Below are 20,702 nucleotides of genomic sequence, written 5' to 3'. Positions count from 1 at the left end.
TATGGTTGTGGAAGTAGATGACGTCTCCTACCAACCTGAATTTTGGGTATTGAGCTGGGAATGCTTGAATTGCTTCAACTAACTTATGAGTGTTATGATTGGATTGGTGTTCCATACGAATTTGGTGCAGTAGATCAACATGTGGGGCAGATATAGCTATGAAGGAAGAGTTGGTGCAACGGGATAGAGCGTCAGTTATGATGTTATCATGACCCGATTTAGAGGCAATCTTGTACTGAAAACCCAATAATTTCTGTAACCAGTAGTGTTGCTAAGGGGTTTGGATTGATTGATCCATGAGATACTGGAGGCTGTGGTGATCTGTGCGGATGAGGAACTCACGCCCCAATAGATAGTGGCGCCAACGTCGAACTGACTCAGTAATGGCAAACATCTCTCGGGCATAGGTAGACGAGGCCTGTAATCGAGTGGAAAGGACCTTACTGAAGTATGCAAGGGGATGACCATGCTGTGACAAAACAGCACCTATGGCAGCACCCGAGGCATCCGTATCGATGACGAACTGGATGTTAAAATTTGGAAGGCTTAAAACAGGGGTGGTGGTAAGTGCTTCGTCCAATTTCTCAAATGCTGATTCAGTAGCATCATCCCACTGGAACGCATCTTTCCTCAAAAGATTGGCAAGTGGAGCCACAAGAGATGCGTAACCGTGCACGAATCGATAGTAGTAACCTGCCAAACCAAGGAACCCGCAAAGTTGCTTGATGGTAGTAGGCTCGGGCCACTGCTGAATCGCGGTGATCTTGGCTGGGTCAACGGCGACCCCGTCACAGGAGATAAAGTGACCCAGATATTCAATCTTTTCCTGTCCAAAAGTACACTTGGAAAGCTTGAGAAAAAATTTATTATCATTGAGGACTTGGAGTACCTGTCGCAAGTGATTGAGGTGGAGGTCCCAAGTAGCACTATACACCAAGATATCGTCGAAGAACAGTAGTGCAAATTTTTGAAGAAATGGCTTCAAGGTTGAGTTCATCGCAGCCTAGAACGTAGAAGGGGCGTGGTGGCTATTTCATGTGGAGATGGTGATAGCTTCGGTGGCGATGGTGTTGGGAGGAGGGCGGGCTATTGCTGGTATGACGGTTGGCTATAAGGGAACCGCCAGGCCTCATTGAACTTGTCCTCCTGAAGTTTGGCAAGTCCCATGGCTTGAGAGAGGGAGTTCGGTTGAAGAGCATGGACCTCACGGTGAAGCTCAGGTTTGAGCACTGACACGGAGCAACTGATCATGAGGGTGGCAGGGAGTCCGATAGTGCGGTTGGCGAGGGCTTTGAAGGCTGCAATGTAGTTGAGGACAGAAGTGGTCTGAGTGAGTTTGGTTAGTGCACCCTGGTGGTCGACAAACTGTGACGGGCCGAAGCGGGTCTCTAATGCTATCACAAAAGCATCCCAAGTTTGGAATTGGTCATTTCGGAAACACCACTGGAACCAAGTGAGTGCCGCTCCATCCATGTGAAAGGAGGAAACGGTGAGTCGTTGTTAGGCCGACGTAGAATGGTAGGAGAAAAATTGGTTTACTTTGAAGATCCAATCGAGAGGGTCAGTTCCATCGAAGCGTGGAAAATTGAGTTTCAGGTGGCGTGGAGGTAGAATGGAAGAGGAGGTGGAGGCATCGGTTCGGTGGGGGTCGGGTTTGTTGAGTTGAAGTTGCTCAAGTTTGCCGTCAAAAGAAGTGATTGTGGAAATAAGAGAGGCGAGTTGGTCGGTTACGGTTTTGAGTTGGTTGGTGTGGCCGGTGACGGTCTCATCTAGAGCGCGAAGGCGAGTATCCTCTGCCATGTAGGTGGGAGAAGGCTCTCAACGAAAGCACCAAAATGATAGAGCACTTCGTGCTATCAACGACACAATGAGAGTTTCCTGAATTCGAGGCCAGGTCCTCCTAGAATCATGAAGGGATGAGAGAGATGGAACTAAGAATAAGTAATAATATATTTTACTGCCACTAGCTATTACATGCATTACTTAAATAAGTACAAGAGATAACTGAAATCATCTACGTGGGTAACATGGAGAACACCTACGTGGAGAACATGGGAAGAACCAATAGTGATATGGTAACAATAATAACTTCCTACTCTAACAGAGTGGTAACCATGGGGACTTCACACGTAGTCTCCCATGCTCGGTGGTGGACGTCGAACCCTGGTGGAAGGTGGTCATTGGGCGGTTGTGAGAGGAGTCGTGATGTCCTCTGTTGCGGGAAGCTCGGATGAAGTGGGAATGGATGACGACATCGTATCAGTGACTCATGTGTTTTATTCTCCATCTTCCCTTCTCCTCCCTTCTCTTTCTCTTCATCGTCACTCTTCTTTTCGTCCTTCTCCTCTTTCTTCTCTGGCTCTTGCTTCATGATCACAGCGCGCTTCCCTGTTCTCTTGTACACGTACTCAACGAACTTTGCTGGGTCGAAGACGCCCTTCACTGTTACCTATGAGCTCTTCAAATTGGATTAGTGGATTCGCATCAGTATCTATTGAGACCAATATCGATTCCTGGCGGATCCTGTCTCTATGGACCAGTACAGAAAAGGGTAAACTTTTAAATTAAAAAATCTAATTTTTTTTTAAAGAAAGCAGGGGTAAACCTAACCAATCTGGATCGGTAGAGACCAATATCGATTACTCATGGTATTGTATCAGGTATCGGTCACTTGCAAAACCAATATTATACCACTATGGTATCGACAAGAATCGGCCGTATCTGACAAAATTACCCCTGATTTCCCTTTAGAAGAGGATATTTGACTGTTTTACTCCTTGTCTGTATCGTGTCATTGATATGATATCGGCACCATATCGAGATCTGCCACAAGAGAGACCATTACATATCGCCCCGATACGAGCGATATGATACCGATACCTCAAACCATGGTGATACCAATACGTATGCAATATTACCTAAGACCATGATAAACAATCTCGTCAAAGCTTTCAAATTAAACTTTAACGATTTGTATGTAAAGTTTTAAAGCGGTTGGGACATGTTTTAAAGATTCCTATCTTAACTACCTAAATTTTTGGTAATAATCTAATCGGGCAAGAGATCTCTACTTGGTCGCATGATCTCTACACAAGCGTCAAGACCAATGGGGGAGCATGCCATAGTATCTACCTAGGGAGCAGAGGCGTCATTTCACGGTGCCATGTGAGAGGATGTAGGAAACACCAAGTTGAGACCTTTTTCCTTAATCTTAATTACCTATTTGAACTCAATTACATTTTATGGATTCCTAAAAAAGAGGGAGAGAGAGTGAGGGAAAAGAAAAATAGAAAAAGGAAAAAAAAAAAGAAACAGAATTAAGTCTCCGTGAATTGATATGAAACGTGGCACTAGGAGAAGATCCGGACTAGGGATGTAAATGGCTCGGATTTGAATTCAGATTGGATATGGATCGAATGTGATCGGAGCTAGATATTCCCTGGTCGAATACGGATACCTCTAATGGATTTTCAACTATCCGTTTACATCTCTGCCTTGTGTAACCCGGACCTTCCTTCCCCTAGTGGATACAATTCACTCTCAATCCACATCTGTTAGATCATGATTCTCTTTTCATCATATTGTAGAACATGTTGAATCTTAAAAAACCCTCAAAATCATTATTTACTTAATTTTTTATTATTAAGTATTTAGATATTTTTTGGACTGAGTTTTATCGGAGTATTCGAATTTTTTTCCAGATATCTCTAAACGAATACAGATGTCCCTAAACGGATACGGATGCGGATTTGGATTCAGGTTTCGGTTATCCATTTACATCCCTAATCCGGACTCACTCATTCTCTGGATCCTCTAAATCCTTATGGACCAAGTTAAATTTTAAATTACTTTCATGAAAGAAAAGGAAAAGAGAAAAAACAGCACTACAGGGGTTATGAAGGAAAGGGCCATACAGTACTAAAGGAATGGTTCCACTCCCCCCTCCCCCCCTTGGCAATTTATCCCACCTCCTCTTTCATTGTTTCAGAAATTGGATTGGAATTGGCCCTGCTTCTGATTCCTGTAACCTATTTTGAAATCGGCTCTGAAATCTCTCTTTTATCTTTATTTTTTTTTTTCTATTATATGCCTTCTCTAGTCAGTAAATAGCAGAAAATATCCAAAACTCCAAAAAAAATTATATATTTGTGGAATCTTTGCTTCTTCTCTTTTATTGTTGTTATCCCAATTCCAATTTCTATGATTCAGGTTGATTCTAGGCTGATTCTGATCGAATCATATTGAATTCAAATCATAATCAATGGAAATTAGAACATTTATGCTAGATCAGGTTCTGGTCTAAGAACCATTCTCCTACACCTTTAGACCCATCTTTATGCTTCTTGAACTTGATCGGTCTACCATTACCCCGGTCAATCGGTAATTTTTGAGTGTAAACAAAGGAGCTTACGAAGTGAGAGATGCCGAAGACATAGAAACTAGAACATGCTGCTTCATGTGAACTGAAATTTGGAACTCCACAAAAGCATTATTGGATATCCGAATTACCTCCTCCACAAAACCAAATGGAGGAACACACACAGATTATTGGATATCCGATTTATCTTTATTTGGTAAAACCATCCCACATCCCATGTGAATCCCAATCCACTTCGCAAATTATTCACTTTTACTATTTAGAAAACGACCTCTCTCAAACCTCTTCTCTCTCCGCCATCCAATTTCTGTCCCCACCTCCCCCACCCCACAACACACTAGTGTTTTTAAACTCCACCCCCCCCCCCCCCCTGCTCATCTCAACTCACGATCTCTCTCTCTCTCTCTCTCTCTCTCTCTCTTCAGTCCCTCGGGTCTCTTAAGCTTCTCTCTTTCTCTGTTAGGCTAAGCGAGTGAATATATCAAACCGGTAAGTAATGGCGAGTCATCTAGCCGTTCGACACATCTCAAGATGCTCCATCAAACCAGAGTATATTTCAGACGAATCAAAGCAATCTTTCCACTTGACCCCGTGGGATCTCTCCATGCTCAACATACGTTGCATCGAGAGAGGTCTTCTCTTTTCAAAACCTCCTCCGACCAAAGACCCTTCTTCCATTAATACCATCATCGACCACCTTAAGGATTCCCTTTCCCTCACCCTCGTCCACTTTCTTCCCCTGGCCGGCCACCTCGTCACACATAAACAAGACAACCCATCACCTTCTTACTCAATTTCTTTGGAATATTCTAACAACAACAACAACCCAGGAGTGGATTTTGTCCATGCTGTTGCTGCTGACGTGACCATGGCAGATGTCCTCTCTCCCATTGACGTTCACGTTCCCCCCATCGTTCAATCATTGTTTCTGTTAGACGAAGCTATTAGCCACGATGGCCACACCTTGCCTTTGCTTGCTGTCCAGGTAACAGAGTTAGTGGATGGAATCTTCATCGCATGCTCCTTCAACCACGTCGTCGGTGATGGCACTTCTTACTGGAATTTCTTCAATGCATGGGCCGAGATATGCAGGAAGATGATGGTCAAGGGAAAGCATGTTGATAACATCTCGTGCCCACCTGTCCTCACACGCTGGTTTCTCGATGATGAGAATGGCCATGTGGACCCCATAATCAACTTACCTTTCTCCCACCATGATGAGTTCATTGACAGGTACGAGCCACCAGTGTTGCTCAGAGAGAGGTTCTTCCATTTCTCCCCAGAATCCATTGCGAGGCTCAAAGCTAAGGCCAACGAAGAATGCAACACCAACACCAACGCCAGCACCAGCACCAGCATCATATCCTCCTTCCAGGCCTTGTCTGCACTTGTCTGGAGATGTGTGACACGGGCACGTCGTCATCTACCTAGTCACCAGAAAACAACTTGCAGTTTGACCGTCAATAATAGATCAAGACTAAACCCACCATTATCACCAGACTACTTCGGAAACTGCGTTCAGGCTGTGAACGCAACCGTCACTGTTGAAGAACTGCTAAGCCATGGAATTGGGTGGGCAGCATGGCTATTGCATGAGGCTGTGAATGGGCATAGTGACAGTAATGTGAGGAGGTGGCTGGAGGGATGGATGGTAAGCCCTTTCATTTACCAACCTACCAAATTGTTGGGTCCCTGCAATGTCGTGATGGGGAGCTCACCCAGATTCAACATGTATGGGTGCGACTTTGGGTGGGGAAAGGCAGAGGCTGTTCGAAGCGGGTCTGCAAACAAGTTCGATGGGTACGTATCTTCATACCCAGGGCGCCCAGGAGGAGGAAGTGTGGATTTGGAGGTGAGCCTTCAATCAGAGTGTATGACTGCTCTCGAGTCCGACCCAGAGTTTATGGATGCGTTGTCGCCTTAATTCCCACCAGCACTGTTACTTGTAGTGGTACGTACTACGTAGCTGTAATATCTTTCTATGCAGAGCTCATCAGATATCTCTATCTATTTTATGTATCTCAATTTCCTTTGTTTGGCGTTGGGCGCGTATGAATGAATAGCTTTCTTTTTATCTAAATAAAACTGTCTTCTTGTATCTAGATTCTTTATTTCCCTGCATCTCCACACACAACAAGATGAAAAAGACCGTCTTACCCCTGCTCGGGCAAGCCTCACAGACAAGGGTAAAGCGATCTTTTCACCGCTTTACTGTGTCTGGGGCATAAACGGCAGTACGGGCAGCTCGACTGAAGAGGTCCCCGACACCTTTCTCTTTCCATGTAAAACTCTTTTTTCTGTACTCCTGCCATGCCATGTATGGCACTTCCTCTTTAATTATATGTATTGCCTCCTCTGTAATGAAATCATCTTTATGCCCGGTGCCAAAATGTTTGGGGAGCAATTCCACATTTGTCAACTACAGTAACATAATTGTATTTATGAATTCAACTTTATTAACCGTCCAATTAAGTCAATAAACTAAAAGGCTCATATGGGTAACTACAATTAAGTCAAAAAAATGATGAAATTAAACTTTCTTAATATAAGCAAACATGCGTCGTGTTATAAGCAAATGTATACCAGTCCATTTGATCAATTCCCACGCAGTTTGTAGGAATGAAATCCGAGTGTCCCTGTTGGGTCTAGGGTATCCCACAACATATCCATAAAAAGCCTTTGCTGTAGCCCAAGCTGTTCTGTGAAAACGAGACTGAGACCTGTTATCTCCATACAAAGATAGAAGAACCTCTGTTGACATCGGAGCGCCAAGGTGCCAGTGGTTGATACTGCCGAGATGCCTTTCGTGATCCCCCATTCCGGCGAGAGGAGGGGACGGTGACCTGCGCTGGGAAGATGAGCTTCTGATGTAGCCTTTGCCATGAGAAGACATGATTATCAAATGGAGAGATGGATTAGAAAGGTGAAGTGTAGTCTCTTTTACTAAAATTCACAAGCCTGATATTATCTTTCTACGTGACATGTTCAAAATATCTGACCTACCAGGTATGTACAAATCAATTGCTTCCATTAACAGTGAGGGCGCGAGGGGAAATAAAAGAGGATATATTGTGGGTCCTTACCTACCATTTGATCACAATCACTAATATCTCAATCTCCACCCACTTCATAGACCTTTTTATTTCTGACCCTCTGGTTGGCATTTGACTTTGTGTTTGCCTCTATGCACCTCCTCAGTATCAACTGAGAACACTTGCTGGGTTGACTGACTTTGTTTTCTCTAACTCTTCACCACAACTTTTTGGTTGTGGGAGACTTTAATGAAGTTTTGTCCCAGGATGATAAGTTTGGGGGCGTTTCTTTTAACCAATCCCCGGCTGCTCAAGGCTTAACCAATCTGATTTCAAGCCTATCTTGGGAAGGATTAAAAATCCATGGATCTAAGTTTACTTGGTCAAATAAGTAAAGACCACCAGGACTGATTAAGGAATGTCTTGATAGAGTTTTTGGCTCACCTGAATGGTTTTCCTCTTTTTCTTTTGCTGCTCTTGGATCAGATCATAATCCCATTATAGTTACTACTTGTTTGCCTAGTAAATCCTATAAGAAGTTGTTTCACTTCCATGAAGCGTGGATTTACCATTCAGAGTTTCTCCCTTTCTGCCAGAAATCTTGGAAATCCCTTGGTTTGGATTCACTCGAATCCAAACTAGCAAGTATGGCAAGACTCCTTAACCATTGGAACCATCACACTTTCGGGAGAATTGATAACCTCAAAATTGATCTTTTGAAAAATTTATCTGACTTGGAAGATTGTCAGTCTTCCTCCAATGAGGATTCGGATAATCTCTCCTCTCAGATTGACTGGGTCCAAAATGCAAAGGAGGTATTCTGATTACAAAAATCAAGACATTTTTACATTAAGGATGGGAATCGCAATACCAGCTGATTTTACCATACAGTTTCTAAAATCAATATCAGGAAGAGAGGGCATCATTTTATACTCAACAATAATGGTGATCGACTTGAGATTCCCATTGATATAGCCAATGAATCCATTCCTCACCTTCAAAGGATCTTCTAGTCCTCCAATCCTTTAGATGCCTCATTTGTAGAATCCCTCTTTGAACTTGTGATTTCTGAAAGAGACCAAATCTCTTTATGCTCCAACCCTGACATAAATGAAGTCAGAAATGTGGTCTTTTCTATTGGACCCCTCAAAACTCCAGGATTTGATGGTTTTTAGGCATGTTTTTATCAAAAGTTTTGGGACCTAATTGCAAATGATGTTTTTTCATTTGTTTAAAATTTTTGACCCTGTTGTGTCTCATTCCCAAAAAATAGGATGCTTCTAGGGATACAAATTTCTTACCTATAAGTCTCTGTAATGTTTCTTATAAAATCATTGCAAAACTGTTGGCTTATAGATTAAAACATTTTCTTCCAACTTTTATCTCACCATTACTAATTAGAGCATCAGCCTGTTTCACAGCCCACTGCCACCGTGCGAGGAAGAAGAAGAAGAGGAAGATGATGAAACGAAAAAGGAGTTTTTTGGGGAAGAAGATAAAAAGGGGGTTTGGAGGTTGAAGAGGGTAAAATTGTAATAAAATTATATTAAGGGTAATCTAGGGTTTTAGAAAAATTGAAAATGCCCATATCATCACTTAATGGTGTTTTTTAACGGTTAGGGTACGGTTGATAGAATCTTTCAAAAATAGAGGAGGGTATTATTATTATTCAAAACTTGGGGGTGGGATTTGATATTATAGACACTTAGAGGGGAGGGGGGTGATATTTACCCTAAAATCATCTTTATGCCAATTGCCAAGGAAAAAGTAGCAAATGTTTGGGGAGCAACTTTACTAATAGTTCAATTAAGCCAAGAAAATAAGGGCATGTAAGGTAACATCACAAAAATGTGTTTTTCGCGTTTTTTTATTTTTGGAAAATTTTCATGTGTCTCCCCTAAGGTATCACGTAATTACAATAACACTCGTCAGTTTTGGGAAATTTTATGTGCCCCTATTTTCTTAAAAAGTCAATGTATGCCCTCATTCCGTTAATGTATGACTAACAACAGGAAAATCAATGGAAAGGGCATGAAAAAAAGGGAAGATAAGAAAAACCTGCAATTGGATCCATTCAATTTAGTTGTTTTCAGAGAACCGACGACAAATGTGTAAGGCAAAAACAGAAGTTGAAGTCAGATCGATGTACAAGTGTGCCTCTGAAGTCTTAAACTGAAAACCCTGCTTCATGGTTCACCAACTCAATAATATGTTTATCTGGGTTATTTTCAGAACTGGCCAACGAAGTCATTAATCTACCTGCAGAAGACAAACGAACTCATGCTTTGATGCCAATTTTGAACAACTCATTTCAGTTTCACTTTTACACTCTCTCAACTCCCTCTTGTCCCTCTCTGTTAACCGTGCTTGTGCTTTAGAGACTACTGACTATTGAAGGAAAAAATGAAAAAACTGAAGATGACGATTGAGATTGACTAAAACTTTTTAACTTTTGAATTCTTTTTGAGTGATTGGGAGAACCCTGTCTTCTTCTCTTCTCTACATTTATTAATTTCTCCATCCCTAGAAGAAAATAGAAAAATTATCAACAATTAAAGAGCTATGGAAACTTTTACTGAGTGAAGACAATGAGTGGATACTCAAAGAAATGAAATTCAATTGCTTAACCAATGGACATTGGCACCCAGACCTTCTTCCTCCCTTTTGTAAGCATAAAATATCATGGGCAGCAAGTATAAGACTAGAAATACAATAAACAAATAGTAAATACAAGACTTATCTGATTGGTATGGCAATAGTATCGCACCGCATCAACAATACACGTCCTCTTGTGTAATCGAACAATAAATGGTAGAGTTGAGTCGCATCAAACGATGCTCTCCTTAAGGTTTTTAGATGCCCCACCGCAATCCGGGTTGACCATGCATCTATACCCCCAAGATAAAACAACTCTCTAATCACATAGGTTGCAGTTCCAAATGTGATTACAAAGGGCGTCCAAAGGCTATATTCACTAATTCATCGACACTGCCGACTACGTGAGACGGAAAAATGTATTTCAAAAACAATTGTTGGAGAATGAGCAAGACCCCTCTCTTTATATAGGAGAGGAAGAGACACCACTAAGGGATGTCTCCAAGAGATATGTCCCAACTCATGTCTTTTCCCATAAGGCTTGTTTGTTAGCCACTAAACAAGTCTTCCAATAGGCACCTATTGGCTATTTAGGTGTCTATTAGGAAAGCACTCAACCCTCCAACAAAACCGTATTTTGAATCTTTAATTTTAAAACAATTAAAAATCCAACAATCCCCCCAGATTCAAAATACCGATAAAACAAAACACCGAGTTAGTGAATATATTAGACATAGTAGGACACATCAGGTGTGTCTTTCGGACTTGAACCTACACTAGGTTTGATGAACTTCGCCACGTAGCAGGTGAAGTCGACTTCTTGAACCTTTCCTCATTGGCGAGCCGACAAGCTCACCATCCATATCCTACCATCGACCTTACGTGACTTAACCCGTTCATGACAAAATTGGACATTTTTAACCGGCATTGTCCCCTATCTTGGTCTCATGGACGTTTAAAGAGTTCGCCTTAAAACTTTCATCGGTGGCGGCCTCACCTCCTACATCCACTAAGGTCGCCAATGCGCACCACGCTTAACACACCCCACATTTCGTAGGATTTGGCTTGATTAAGAGTATCTAACTCATCCTCATTTCATTGTGGTGGTACTACTTTCCCATGTAATCGTAATGAGTAAATTTTAGTAGTACTAGTCAGTCATCGGTGACTTCGTTTGTACCCTTTGAACCTAATTCGAGTTAAACCTCTTCACATAGGTTGGGTGTCCATCACATGACCTATGACACAGGCTTTAAACTCATTCCTTAAATGTATACCAAAATAATGGTCGAGGCTATGTAATAGTATTAGTCATTCTTGTCCCGACTATACCGAGCGATACCGCTACTTTCCTTAGCCTCACCGATATATGTAATCAAGACATATTAGTCTTTATTTCTCTATTGACCATCCCCTTTGTATTTCGTGACACAATTTGGCGTTGGTCATCACCATATATCTATCATTTATATTCATAGCTTTATGGCTCCAAATCCAGCTTTCTTATGAAACCATAAAAATAAAACCATGGTGGAACCTATAACTTGGCTTATATTACCGATTCCATGAATCACAACTTAGGCTTATATTACTGATTCCATGAATCACAACTTAGGCTTATATTACTGATTCCATGAATCACCCCCCACCAACACATGTTTTTACATGCTACCTTTGAACCAAGGTAACCTTCCAAATATTTATATATCAGAATCTAAACATATCTATTAGATTCAATTTCCAAGTAGAGATTATCATTCTATTTGGCTTTATATATCTCTTAAAAAAGAGTCAACATGTAAATATACACATTCTCATTATAACCCCCACATTTTGGGTTTTTCACATTCAGAGATATAAGCCAATACAAAATGAGAATGTCCTTGTGAAAAAACTGTGACCCCCCACATTTACATACTAATTTGCCCATACAATTTTACTTGCATATCAAATATAGCATAACATTCAAATAAAACTCATGCTCCCAAGTAAATATGTACATAAATCTATGCACAAATAATGATAGAATAAGCACCCGACCAATATGTATATAATGTCACTTGTCTCTATCAACAACCAATTTGATCAACAAATACAGTCACCTGGCTTTACTTGTCAGATTTTGGATTTATCATAACCCAATCAAAATAAATGCCCAAATATTAGACGTGATCAACCAAGCATTCAAACATATGATGATTATATGAAAATATCTTAAACACCTTACATCATAAACATGTGTTTAAAACATGTACCACCATTCATATAAAGTATGAAAACACATAAACCACATATGGACTGAAATAGAATGAACCAACAATAATGGGCTATGATGTCCACTAGTTTCCAAAATAGAAACTGGGAGACATATCCCATGGTAATAATGAATATGACCCAATTCAAGAGGTGGTGTCTCTTGAAAAATACCAAAACAAGAGATAAACAATACAATGTAATGTCATAAAAACAAAATCGTGGTGCAACCATCGGCACTAAGAAAGAAAATATCTTTTATTAGCCAAAAATCTTAACTCAACAAAATGAATTAAGAGAAACATTGCAACGATTCACAAAAATGCTTCTTTTGAAAATATCCAACTCTTAGTCCAACCGCTTTCATCTTATGGTCAAGCACAACCACTAAAAGTCATACATGCTATTGAAACCACCCATCTTATTATACAAGATGTCCATGCTATTGAAAGATCTCCTTCGAGGTTCTCATGAACCGAGAGTAACTCATCAATCTATTGAAGACCAAGTGTAAAGACACATTGGTTCACATTTCCCAACAATCAAAACCAACATTATATAATATAACTCACCACAACCCATAAAACCCATTCAACCAATACATTGCCTTCTTGAACTTTGTATCCGATTTTTATGAACTAAAACCATGCCATGTGCCTCTTAAGAGTATAGACCCCTTCTCGACTGTTTCATAATTCTCAAGCAAACACCATTTGAAGAAAATCATTCGGTTAAATACCTTTGATGCTTCCATCCGAGGGATCTCTTCTCTTGAGATACCTCTAAGGCCAAAGCCCATCCGAGCAGATTAATGTAAACAAAACGGTGCCAATGCTCGTGCATGAACGGTGAACCAAGGCCAACTCTCTAAACGATATATGGCCATCTTCACACAACGGTGGCGTAAAATATGGAGAGAAGCGACCCACAATGGACCAGATGATAAAGCTAGCACTGTCCCTTGCAAAAAGTAAGTTGGCTCGCCGCAGCGATGGTGAAGCCATCCTTTGATAGGAGCTGGTCCCACCCTCATTTTCCGCCTACCCACTTCAATTAAATGTAAGACAGAATGATGATAAATGAGAAGCAACAATTTCAGAGTATGAAACGGTTCACAAGATTATGACATAAACATAATCTAGGCGAGTGCAATTGATTGTGGCATTATTAATGAAGTGAGTGCAGCCAAGACCCAATTCCCATGAGAAGAGGAGAGCATAGTAAAAAGTTTAAAACTATCGCTCCCAATAGCCCATTTCACGGACTCTTCTACATGAACAATATCAAGGAAGACACCCTCTTTCTCTGCTTCATCATTGATTAAAGCACATGAAATCCTAATTTCATTGTTTAATGGATAAGGCATACCAACACGTATACATGTACAGAGTAATGAGAGACACTTTCTCTTGCAATAACAATAAACCCCATACGGTTTGTCAAATAGGAAATCAGAATTTCAAATAACTATGAAATTCAAGAGTCTTATACCATTATAAAAACCTTAAGATTGTAAGCATAAAATATCATGGGCAGCAAGTATAAGACTAGAAATACAATAAACAAATAGTAAATACAAGACTTATCTGATTGGTATGGCAATAGTATCGCACCGCATCAACAATACACGCCCTCTTGTGTAATCCGAACAATAAATGGTAGAGTTGAGTCGCATCAAACGATGCTCTCCTTAAGGTTTTTAGATGCCCCACCCGCAATCCGGGTTGACCATGCATCTATACCCCCAAGATAAAACAACTCTCTAATCACATAGGTTGCGTTCCAAATGTGATTACAAAGGGCGTCCCAAAGGCTATATTCACTAATTCATCGACACTCCGACTACAAGTGAGACGGAAAAATGTATTTCAAAAATAATTGTTGGAGAATGAGCAAGACCCCCTCTCTTTATATAGGAGAGGAAGAGACACCACTAAGGGATGTCTCCAAGAGATATGTCCCAACTCATGTCTTTTCCCATAAGGCTTGTTTGTTAGCCACTCAAACAAGTCTTCCAATAGGCACCTATTGGCTATTTAGGTGTCTATTAGGAAAGCACTCAACCCTCCAACAAAACCGTATTTTGAATCTTTAATTTTAAAACAATTAAAAATCCAACACCTTTTACTTTTCACTAAACTATATTACATGTAGATGACGCAGGAAACCCAATATGGTTGGTTCCTCTTCTCTTGACCCTTGATGGTCTTCCACTTCTTTCTTAACTCTTTATGGCTGGCTAGACTCCTATAATTTCTTTGTCAGAAGAGAAAGACCAAAGTGAGAACGAAGAGTCTCTCCATATCTTCCCTTTTTTCAAACCTAAGCCATTTAGAGTGCTCAATGGGTTATGAATCATGGCTTCAGTATTTCTGAGTTTTCTATTGTAATGGATCAATTCTATAAGTCCAAATATTAGTGGTTTAGGTCTCATACAGGGATTAAATAGTTAGTTTTAACTGATCCGTAGTGATCAAGTATTGATACCAGTCTTGGCAAATATCAATACAAATCGGTTGATACAACTGATCCAAAACCAATTCCTAGAACCATAGAGAGATGCCTCTTCCCATCAGCACCAAATGCACTAATTTTGAAGTTTCTCTTTTGTAAAGTCTTGAAGAACTTAGAGACAATTTATTAGATCTATTAAATAAGAACGGAAATTATAAGATAAGGTTTCAAATTTGTTTTACATCCATTATTTTCCATTTTGAAAAGATTTACTCAATCCCCAAAGTTGGTTAATAGTCATGCTAAGAATAAAATAAAAGTAAACTTTCAAAATTGCCTCAAAAATCTGTTTTAATTTTAAACTAAGATGCGAAAAATAGGAGGAAAAGGGGCACAACTCTTATTTTATTTTTTTTTTTTTTATTGTTTCTCTAACTTTTGTCTTTTGTTTTATTTTATTCTATTTTTTTATGATTGAGTTTCCTCCTACCAACTGTGAAGAAGATCACATTCACCACATGACGGGAGAGGGCGGGAATAAGTATTGAGAGGATATTTTGAAACATACTAAAACCTTAGGAGGGATTGGTGAACCCTAAGATGGTGGGTGAATCATCTCTTTTTATTTTATTTTATTTTTTCTTAGACCAGCGCAATGGTTTTAGGTAGGCCTATAAATGGATCGGATTCGACTCGGATACGGATCGGATGTAATCGGATTCGGATGCGGATCGAATTCGGATTTTCGATCATCCATTTACACCTCTGTCTTGTGTAACCCGAACCTTCCTCCCCCTAGTGGATACAATTCACTCTCAATCCATAGTGTTAGATCATGATTCTCTTCTCCTCATACTCTAGAATCTATTGGATCTTCAAAAACCCTCAAGATCGTTATGTACTTAATTTTTTATAATTAAATATTCAGATTTGGATTTTTATCGGATTATTCGGATTTTTTTTTGAATATCTCTAATCGAATACAAATGCCCTTAAATAGATACGGATGCAGATCAAATTCAAATTTTTTTATTATACATTGACAGCCCTAATTTTAGATTCGAGGCTGGACTCTGGAGGAGATCCACCGAACGTGGGTGATCTGTCTGTCGCTGTCGTTTATCTTTATTATTATTAATTCAAATCATCAGACCGAATAATTAAAGTTAAAAGGATAAATCCGCTGGTAGGAATCACTAGATTCCATAAATGATTATTCTGATTAAAAATAAGCGACCTCTTACAAAAATCAAATAATTCCATGTGATGCAATCCAAAAGTAAGCGATGGTCTCTGCATTCCCTTGTACTTCAACTCACGGTCTCTCTCTCTCTCTCTCTCTCTCTCTCTTCATTCCCTCGGGTTTCTGTGCGAGACATTGTTCCTCAAGAATCTCAAAGCCCATCCCCTTAATCCTTCCGAGCCACAATAAGAGTCTCCGAACCCAGATGGGAAAACCACTCCTTCATCCAAAAGCTATAACTGGGTAGACCACTAAACCACAGGAGCCCCCGAGTTGCATAGCTTCGGCAGCAGTCGTACAATTCCAGGTATTTGTTACTTACGAAACTCCGCTGCCTCTTTGAATTCATGCAACCCCAACTGAGGAAGATGTACTTGGAGAAAGATGCGGTGAGTATTCTTAATCACGTGGAGAACTCTCTGTAACGGCTCATCTTGCTCTTAAGGTCTTCAAGCATAAATTGAAACCAAAGCAAGAGGTATCCTCTGTAACATGACCTGAAAGGTTGTTAAAAAGTGTTCAAATATCTGACACAGCAGAGAAGTTGTTCGAAGAAATATTCGTGAGCATAGTTCGTAATCTCGGATTGGATTGATCGATATCAGTTGAATCGGATCAATATCGATCGAGGCCGATCCCAAATTGATATGACAAGGTTTGACTGGATCGTTACTTGGATCGGCCAATCCTATCCGATCCTCAACCGATCTGACTGAAGTTTTTTGGATTCTTTTCAAAGTTTTTAATTTTTTTTAATATATTTTTTATATTATCTTGATCGATATTGACCGATCCAGTCCAAATAAATATCAGCCAATCCGATCTTGAGATCAAATCACTCACCGACTCTGGCCAATACATGACCTGTTCCATAAAAAAATTATTTTGGAGGGTTTTTTGATCGACCTTGATTGATTTATACCAATCCAATCCCAATCCAGAAAGGGTTTCAGCCATTGATATCAACTCCGATACCTGAATTTTAAACCTTACTCATGAGGGTCCAATTATACCCCCAAACCCCAAGTCAGGGACTCAAGGTTGGACTAGGATTTTCAAAAACCTGGCCCAAACCAATCCTCTTACAAACGTACATGTGAGCTTCACTTCGCAGCAAATCATATAATTTAGAATCCAATCATACAATAATAGGTTTAATGGGTGCATGTATTTAATAATAATTTTTCAATTTATATTTGATGCGCTCAAGAAGTTGCATTATAGTTGCTAATTAACGAGGCTAAATTGCATTATAGTTGTTTTTAACAAGAGTAACTCTAATTATTCCTATATAAGAGAAACTAATAAGCATGATCTCTCTTTCTCTGTTAGCTAGGTGAATTAATGAAGTAGGAGCAGAGTGAATATATATAGAAACCAGTAATTAATGGCGAGTCATCCAACCGTTCGGCACATCTCAAGATGCTCCATCATACCAGAGTGCATTTCAGACGAATCAAATCAACCTTTCCACTTGACAACGTTCGATCTCGCCTTGCTTAACACACCTTACGTCGAGAGTGGTCTTCTCTTTTCAAAACCTCCTCCGACTAAAGACCCTTCTTCCATGATCAATACCATCATCGACCACCTCAAGGAATCCCTTTCCCGCACCCTACTCCACTTCCTCCCCCTGATTGGCCATTTGGTCACGCATAAACAAGATGACCCATCACCTTCTTATTCAATTTCTTTGGAATATTCTAACAACAACAACAACAACAACAACCCAGGAGTAGATTTTGTCCATGCTGTTGCTGCTGACGTGACCATGGCAGATGTCCTCTCTCCCATTCACGTTCCTCTCATCATTCAATCATTCTTTCTGCTTGGCAGAGCAATCAACCACGATGGTCACACCTTACCTTTGCTAGCCGTACAGATAACAGAGTTAGTGGATGGAATCTTCATCGCATGCTCCTTCAACCATGTCGTCGGTGATGGTACTTCCTATTGGAATTTCTTAAATGCATGGGCTGAGATTTGCAGGAAGATGATGGTCATCAAGGAAGGGGGAAAGCATGATGATGATGATGATGATAACATCTCGCGCACACACAGTCCTCAGACGCTGGTTTCGCGATGGGATAGCCCATGTGGGCCCCATAATCAACTTACCTTTCTCCCACCATGATGAGTTCATTCACAGGAACGTTTCACCCGTGGTGCTCAGACACAGATTCTTCCATTTCTCCCCACAATCCATTGCGAGGCTCAAAGCTAAGGCCAACGAAGAATGCAACACCAACACCAACGCCAGCACCATATCTTCCTTCCAGGCCTTGTCTGCATTTGTCTGGAGATGTGTGACACGGGCACGCCGTCATCTACCCAGTCACCAGAAAACAAGTTGCTGGTTGTCCATCAATAATAGATCAAGACTGAACCCACCATTATCACCGGACTACTTTGGAAACTGTGTTCTAGCTGTGAAAGCAACCACTACTGTTGAAGAACTGCTGAGCCATGGAATTGGGTGGGCAGCATGGCTATTGCACGAGGCTGTGAATGGGCATAGTGACAGTAATGTGAGGAGGTGGCTGGAAAGGTGGATGGTGAGTCCTTCCTTTTACAAGCTTAACGATTTCTTAGATCCCTGCAGCGTCATGATGACGAACTCACCCAGATTCAACATGTATGGGTGCGATTTTGGGTGGGGAAAGGCAGAGGCTGTTCGAAGCGGGTTTGGAAACAAGTTCGATGGGAAAGTAACTTCATACCCAGGGCGCCCAGGAGGAGGAAATATGGACTTGGAAGTGAGCCTTCCACCAGAGTCTATGAGTGCTCTCGAGTCCGATCCAGAGTTTATGGATGCCGTGTCGCCTTAATTCCCACCAGCACTGTTACCTGTGTTGAGCTCATATATCTCTTCCTGTAAAACACAATTCTCTCTCTCTCTCTCTCTCTCTCTCTCTCTTCTTTCATGTATGGCGCTTCCTCTTTATATATTGCCTCCTCTGTAATGAAATCATTCCTCAGGGGTTTTTACCAGTGGACTGTATCAAGTAACAAGCAACAAAGACAAATTAAAATCATCTTTATGCCAATTGCCAAGGAAAAAGTTGCAAATGGTTGGGGAGCAATTCCACATTTGTTAATTACAGTAACGTAATTGTACTTAGGAAGTCAACGTTACTAATAGTCCAATTAAGCAAAGGAAATAAAAATAAAAGTGAAAATGAATCAAAACTATGATGAAAACTTTCTTAATCACAAGCAAACATGCTCTGTGTTACCAACTCCAAAACATTCCAACTTTGATTATTAAATTTGATTATAATTTGCAACCAATTTCCTTGGATTTAAAAAGGAAAATAAAAATTCCATTTGAAAAGTTTGATTACCATATTAAGGTATGGTTACACAATCATTATCACAGAAGTTTCCTTCTTTTTTTTTTAACTAATTTCCCTTCCCAAAAACTAAAAAGAGGCAGGATTTCAAGGCCGAAAAAGAAAATTAGCATGTCAAGATACTTCACTTCATGGGAGATGATCATATGCATCAGGTTTATGAACATAAGCTGCCCACCTATGGCATGTAACACATATAAATGGTTAATGGTTCCAAGTGTGTATGCAAAAGAGTGGGAAGTAAATGGTCCAAATTTTCCTTAAAACAGAACTATACAACAACTACTATTGAATCATATTAATCAAAACACAAGTTCTATTACATTCCACTAGAACAAATATTACAAACCCTCAGTAACCATGGATTTGCTTTTTCTATAAACAACTTTCTACAACAGTTCTCCACCAACAATCATGGGGAGTTGTCATATGAAAAAAGAAGCTAGTTATCAAGATCCCTGTCTCTATGCACAAGAGAAACTGTGCCCCTATCTCACTGAATAAACAGGGCAGCAGCAGACTTCCAAATATCTATCACACCACTTAAACCAGCTACGCAACCTGCCTTTCGTCTAGGGGATTGCGCCTTAGCCTCATTCCTACATCAGCTTCTTGTTCATGTTGGATTATTCCAGCGTTACACAAAGCTGTATCTTGAGTCCTAGGGACAATATCAGTCTCATTGGCATTCACCGCTCTATCTTCCCCAAAGTTATGAAGTCTCCGGCCAACTAAATAGCGGTCATCACGGATGGAATTATGGAGATTGGTGAACCAGACATGGAATCTCTTAACACAGAAGCACAGCAAGCTAAAGCTCAGGCAACCAACCCATGCAAACCTGTAGACAGCTGAGTCAACTATCACTGGATACCCAAGGACAGGGAAAACCCCTCTTGCTAACACATAAGGTACACAGAGAGCCGTCAACAACTTCATCATGATTGGGATAACTATCTCACGCAGTACCCAGATCCCCCGCAGCTGGGAGAAACCATCCTCTCTTACCCTCTCGAACTTTACTCGCCAGCTTTCATCGACCAAGGGTGTCATGTGGTCCAGCATGACCTGATCCACCAAAAAAGAAACGAAAAAATCAACTTCGTTCTCAAAACCACAAATATGATTGAGAATGATAATGGGGAAGATAATCTTTATAAGCAAATCACACACACACAACCCCCCCCCCTTTTTTTTTTCTCCTTCCACATCCTCATAACCTATTGAGGATGAACCCAATTTTAATCAGGCATGCAGATCCGACAGCCTGAAAGCATAATGATGAAAGGTGTGAAATCCAAATTCCAGCCAGGTTCATGTTGACCCAGGACAGTATGCATCCCATTTTAACAGGTTAAAGTCGATCCAAATCACTTTAATTACTATGTAACCAC

General features: G+C 40.5%; 2 protein-coding genes and 1 pseudogene across 2 annotated transcripts in view; 2 read left to right on the top strand and 1 right to left on the bottom strand.

The window, feature by feature from the left end:
• The first annotated feature begins 4,838 nt into the window (after window positions 1-4,838).
• LOC122657302 (uncharacterized acetyltransferase At3g50280-like) lies at window positions 4,839-6,309 on the top strand. Its single transcript, XM_043851954.1, has one exon. The coding sequence runs from the start codon at window positions 4,875-4,877 to the stop codon at window positions 6,300-6,302; it is 1,428 nt and encodes a 475-aa protein (XP_043707889.1). The 5' UTR covers window positions 4,839-4,874; the 3' UTR covers window positions 6,303-6,309.
• An 11,010-nt stretch (window positions 6,310-17,319) lies between these two features.
• LOC122657301 lies at window positions 17,320-18,791 on the top strand (annotated as a pseudogene).
• An 867-nt stretch (window positions 18,792-19,658) lies between these two features.
• Window positions 19,659-20,702, bottom strand: part of LOC122658539 (probable E3 ubiquitin ligase SUD1) — a 42,755-nt gene continuing 41,711 nt past the window's right edge. Inside the window, exons 9-10 of the mRNA XM_043853546.1 lie at window positions 19,870-20,376; window positions 19,659-19,828 (exon numbers count right to left, since the gene is read on the bottom strand). Coding sequence (XP_043709481.1) covers window positions 19,802-19,828; window positions 19,870-20,376 — 534 coding nt within the window. The 3' untranslated portion in view covers window positions 19,659-19,801. The remainder of the gene's footprint in view (window positions 19,829-19,869; window positions 20,377-20,702) is intronic.

This window comes from Telopea speciosissima, chromosome 4 (assembly GCF_018873765.1).
Source record: "Telopea speciosissima isolate NSW1024214 ecotype Mountain lineage chromosome 4, Tspe_v1, whole genome shotgun sequence".
In the NCBI taxonomy this organism is placed as follows: domain Eukaryota; kingdom Viridiplantae; phylum Streptophyta; class Magnoliopsida; order Proteales; family Proteaceae; genus Telopea; species Telopea speciosissima.
The sequence above is the reverse complement of the archived record's forward strand: the minus strand, read 5'-3'. Positions and strand labels throughout refer to the sequence as shown.

Coding starts and splice junctions, on each gene's coding strand:
- LOC122657302 (XM_043851954.1), top strand. CDS start 4,875: ATGGCGAGTCATCTAGCCGTTCGACACATCTCAAGATGCTCCATCAAA.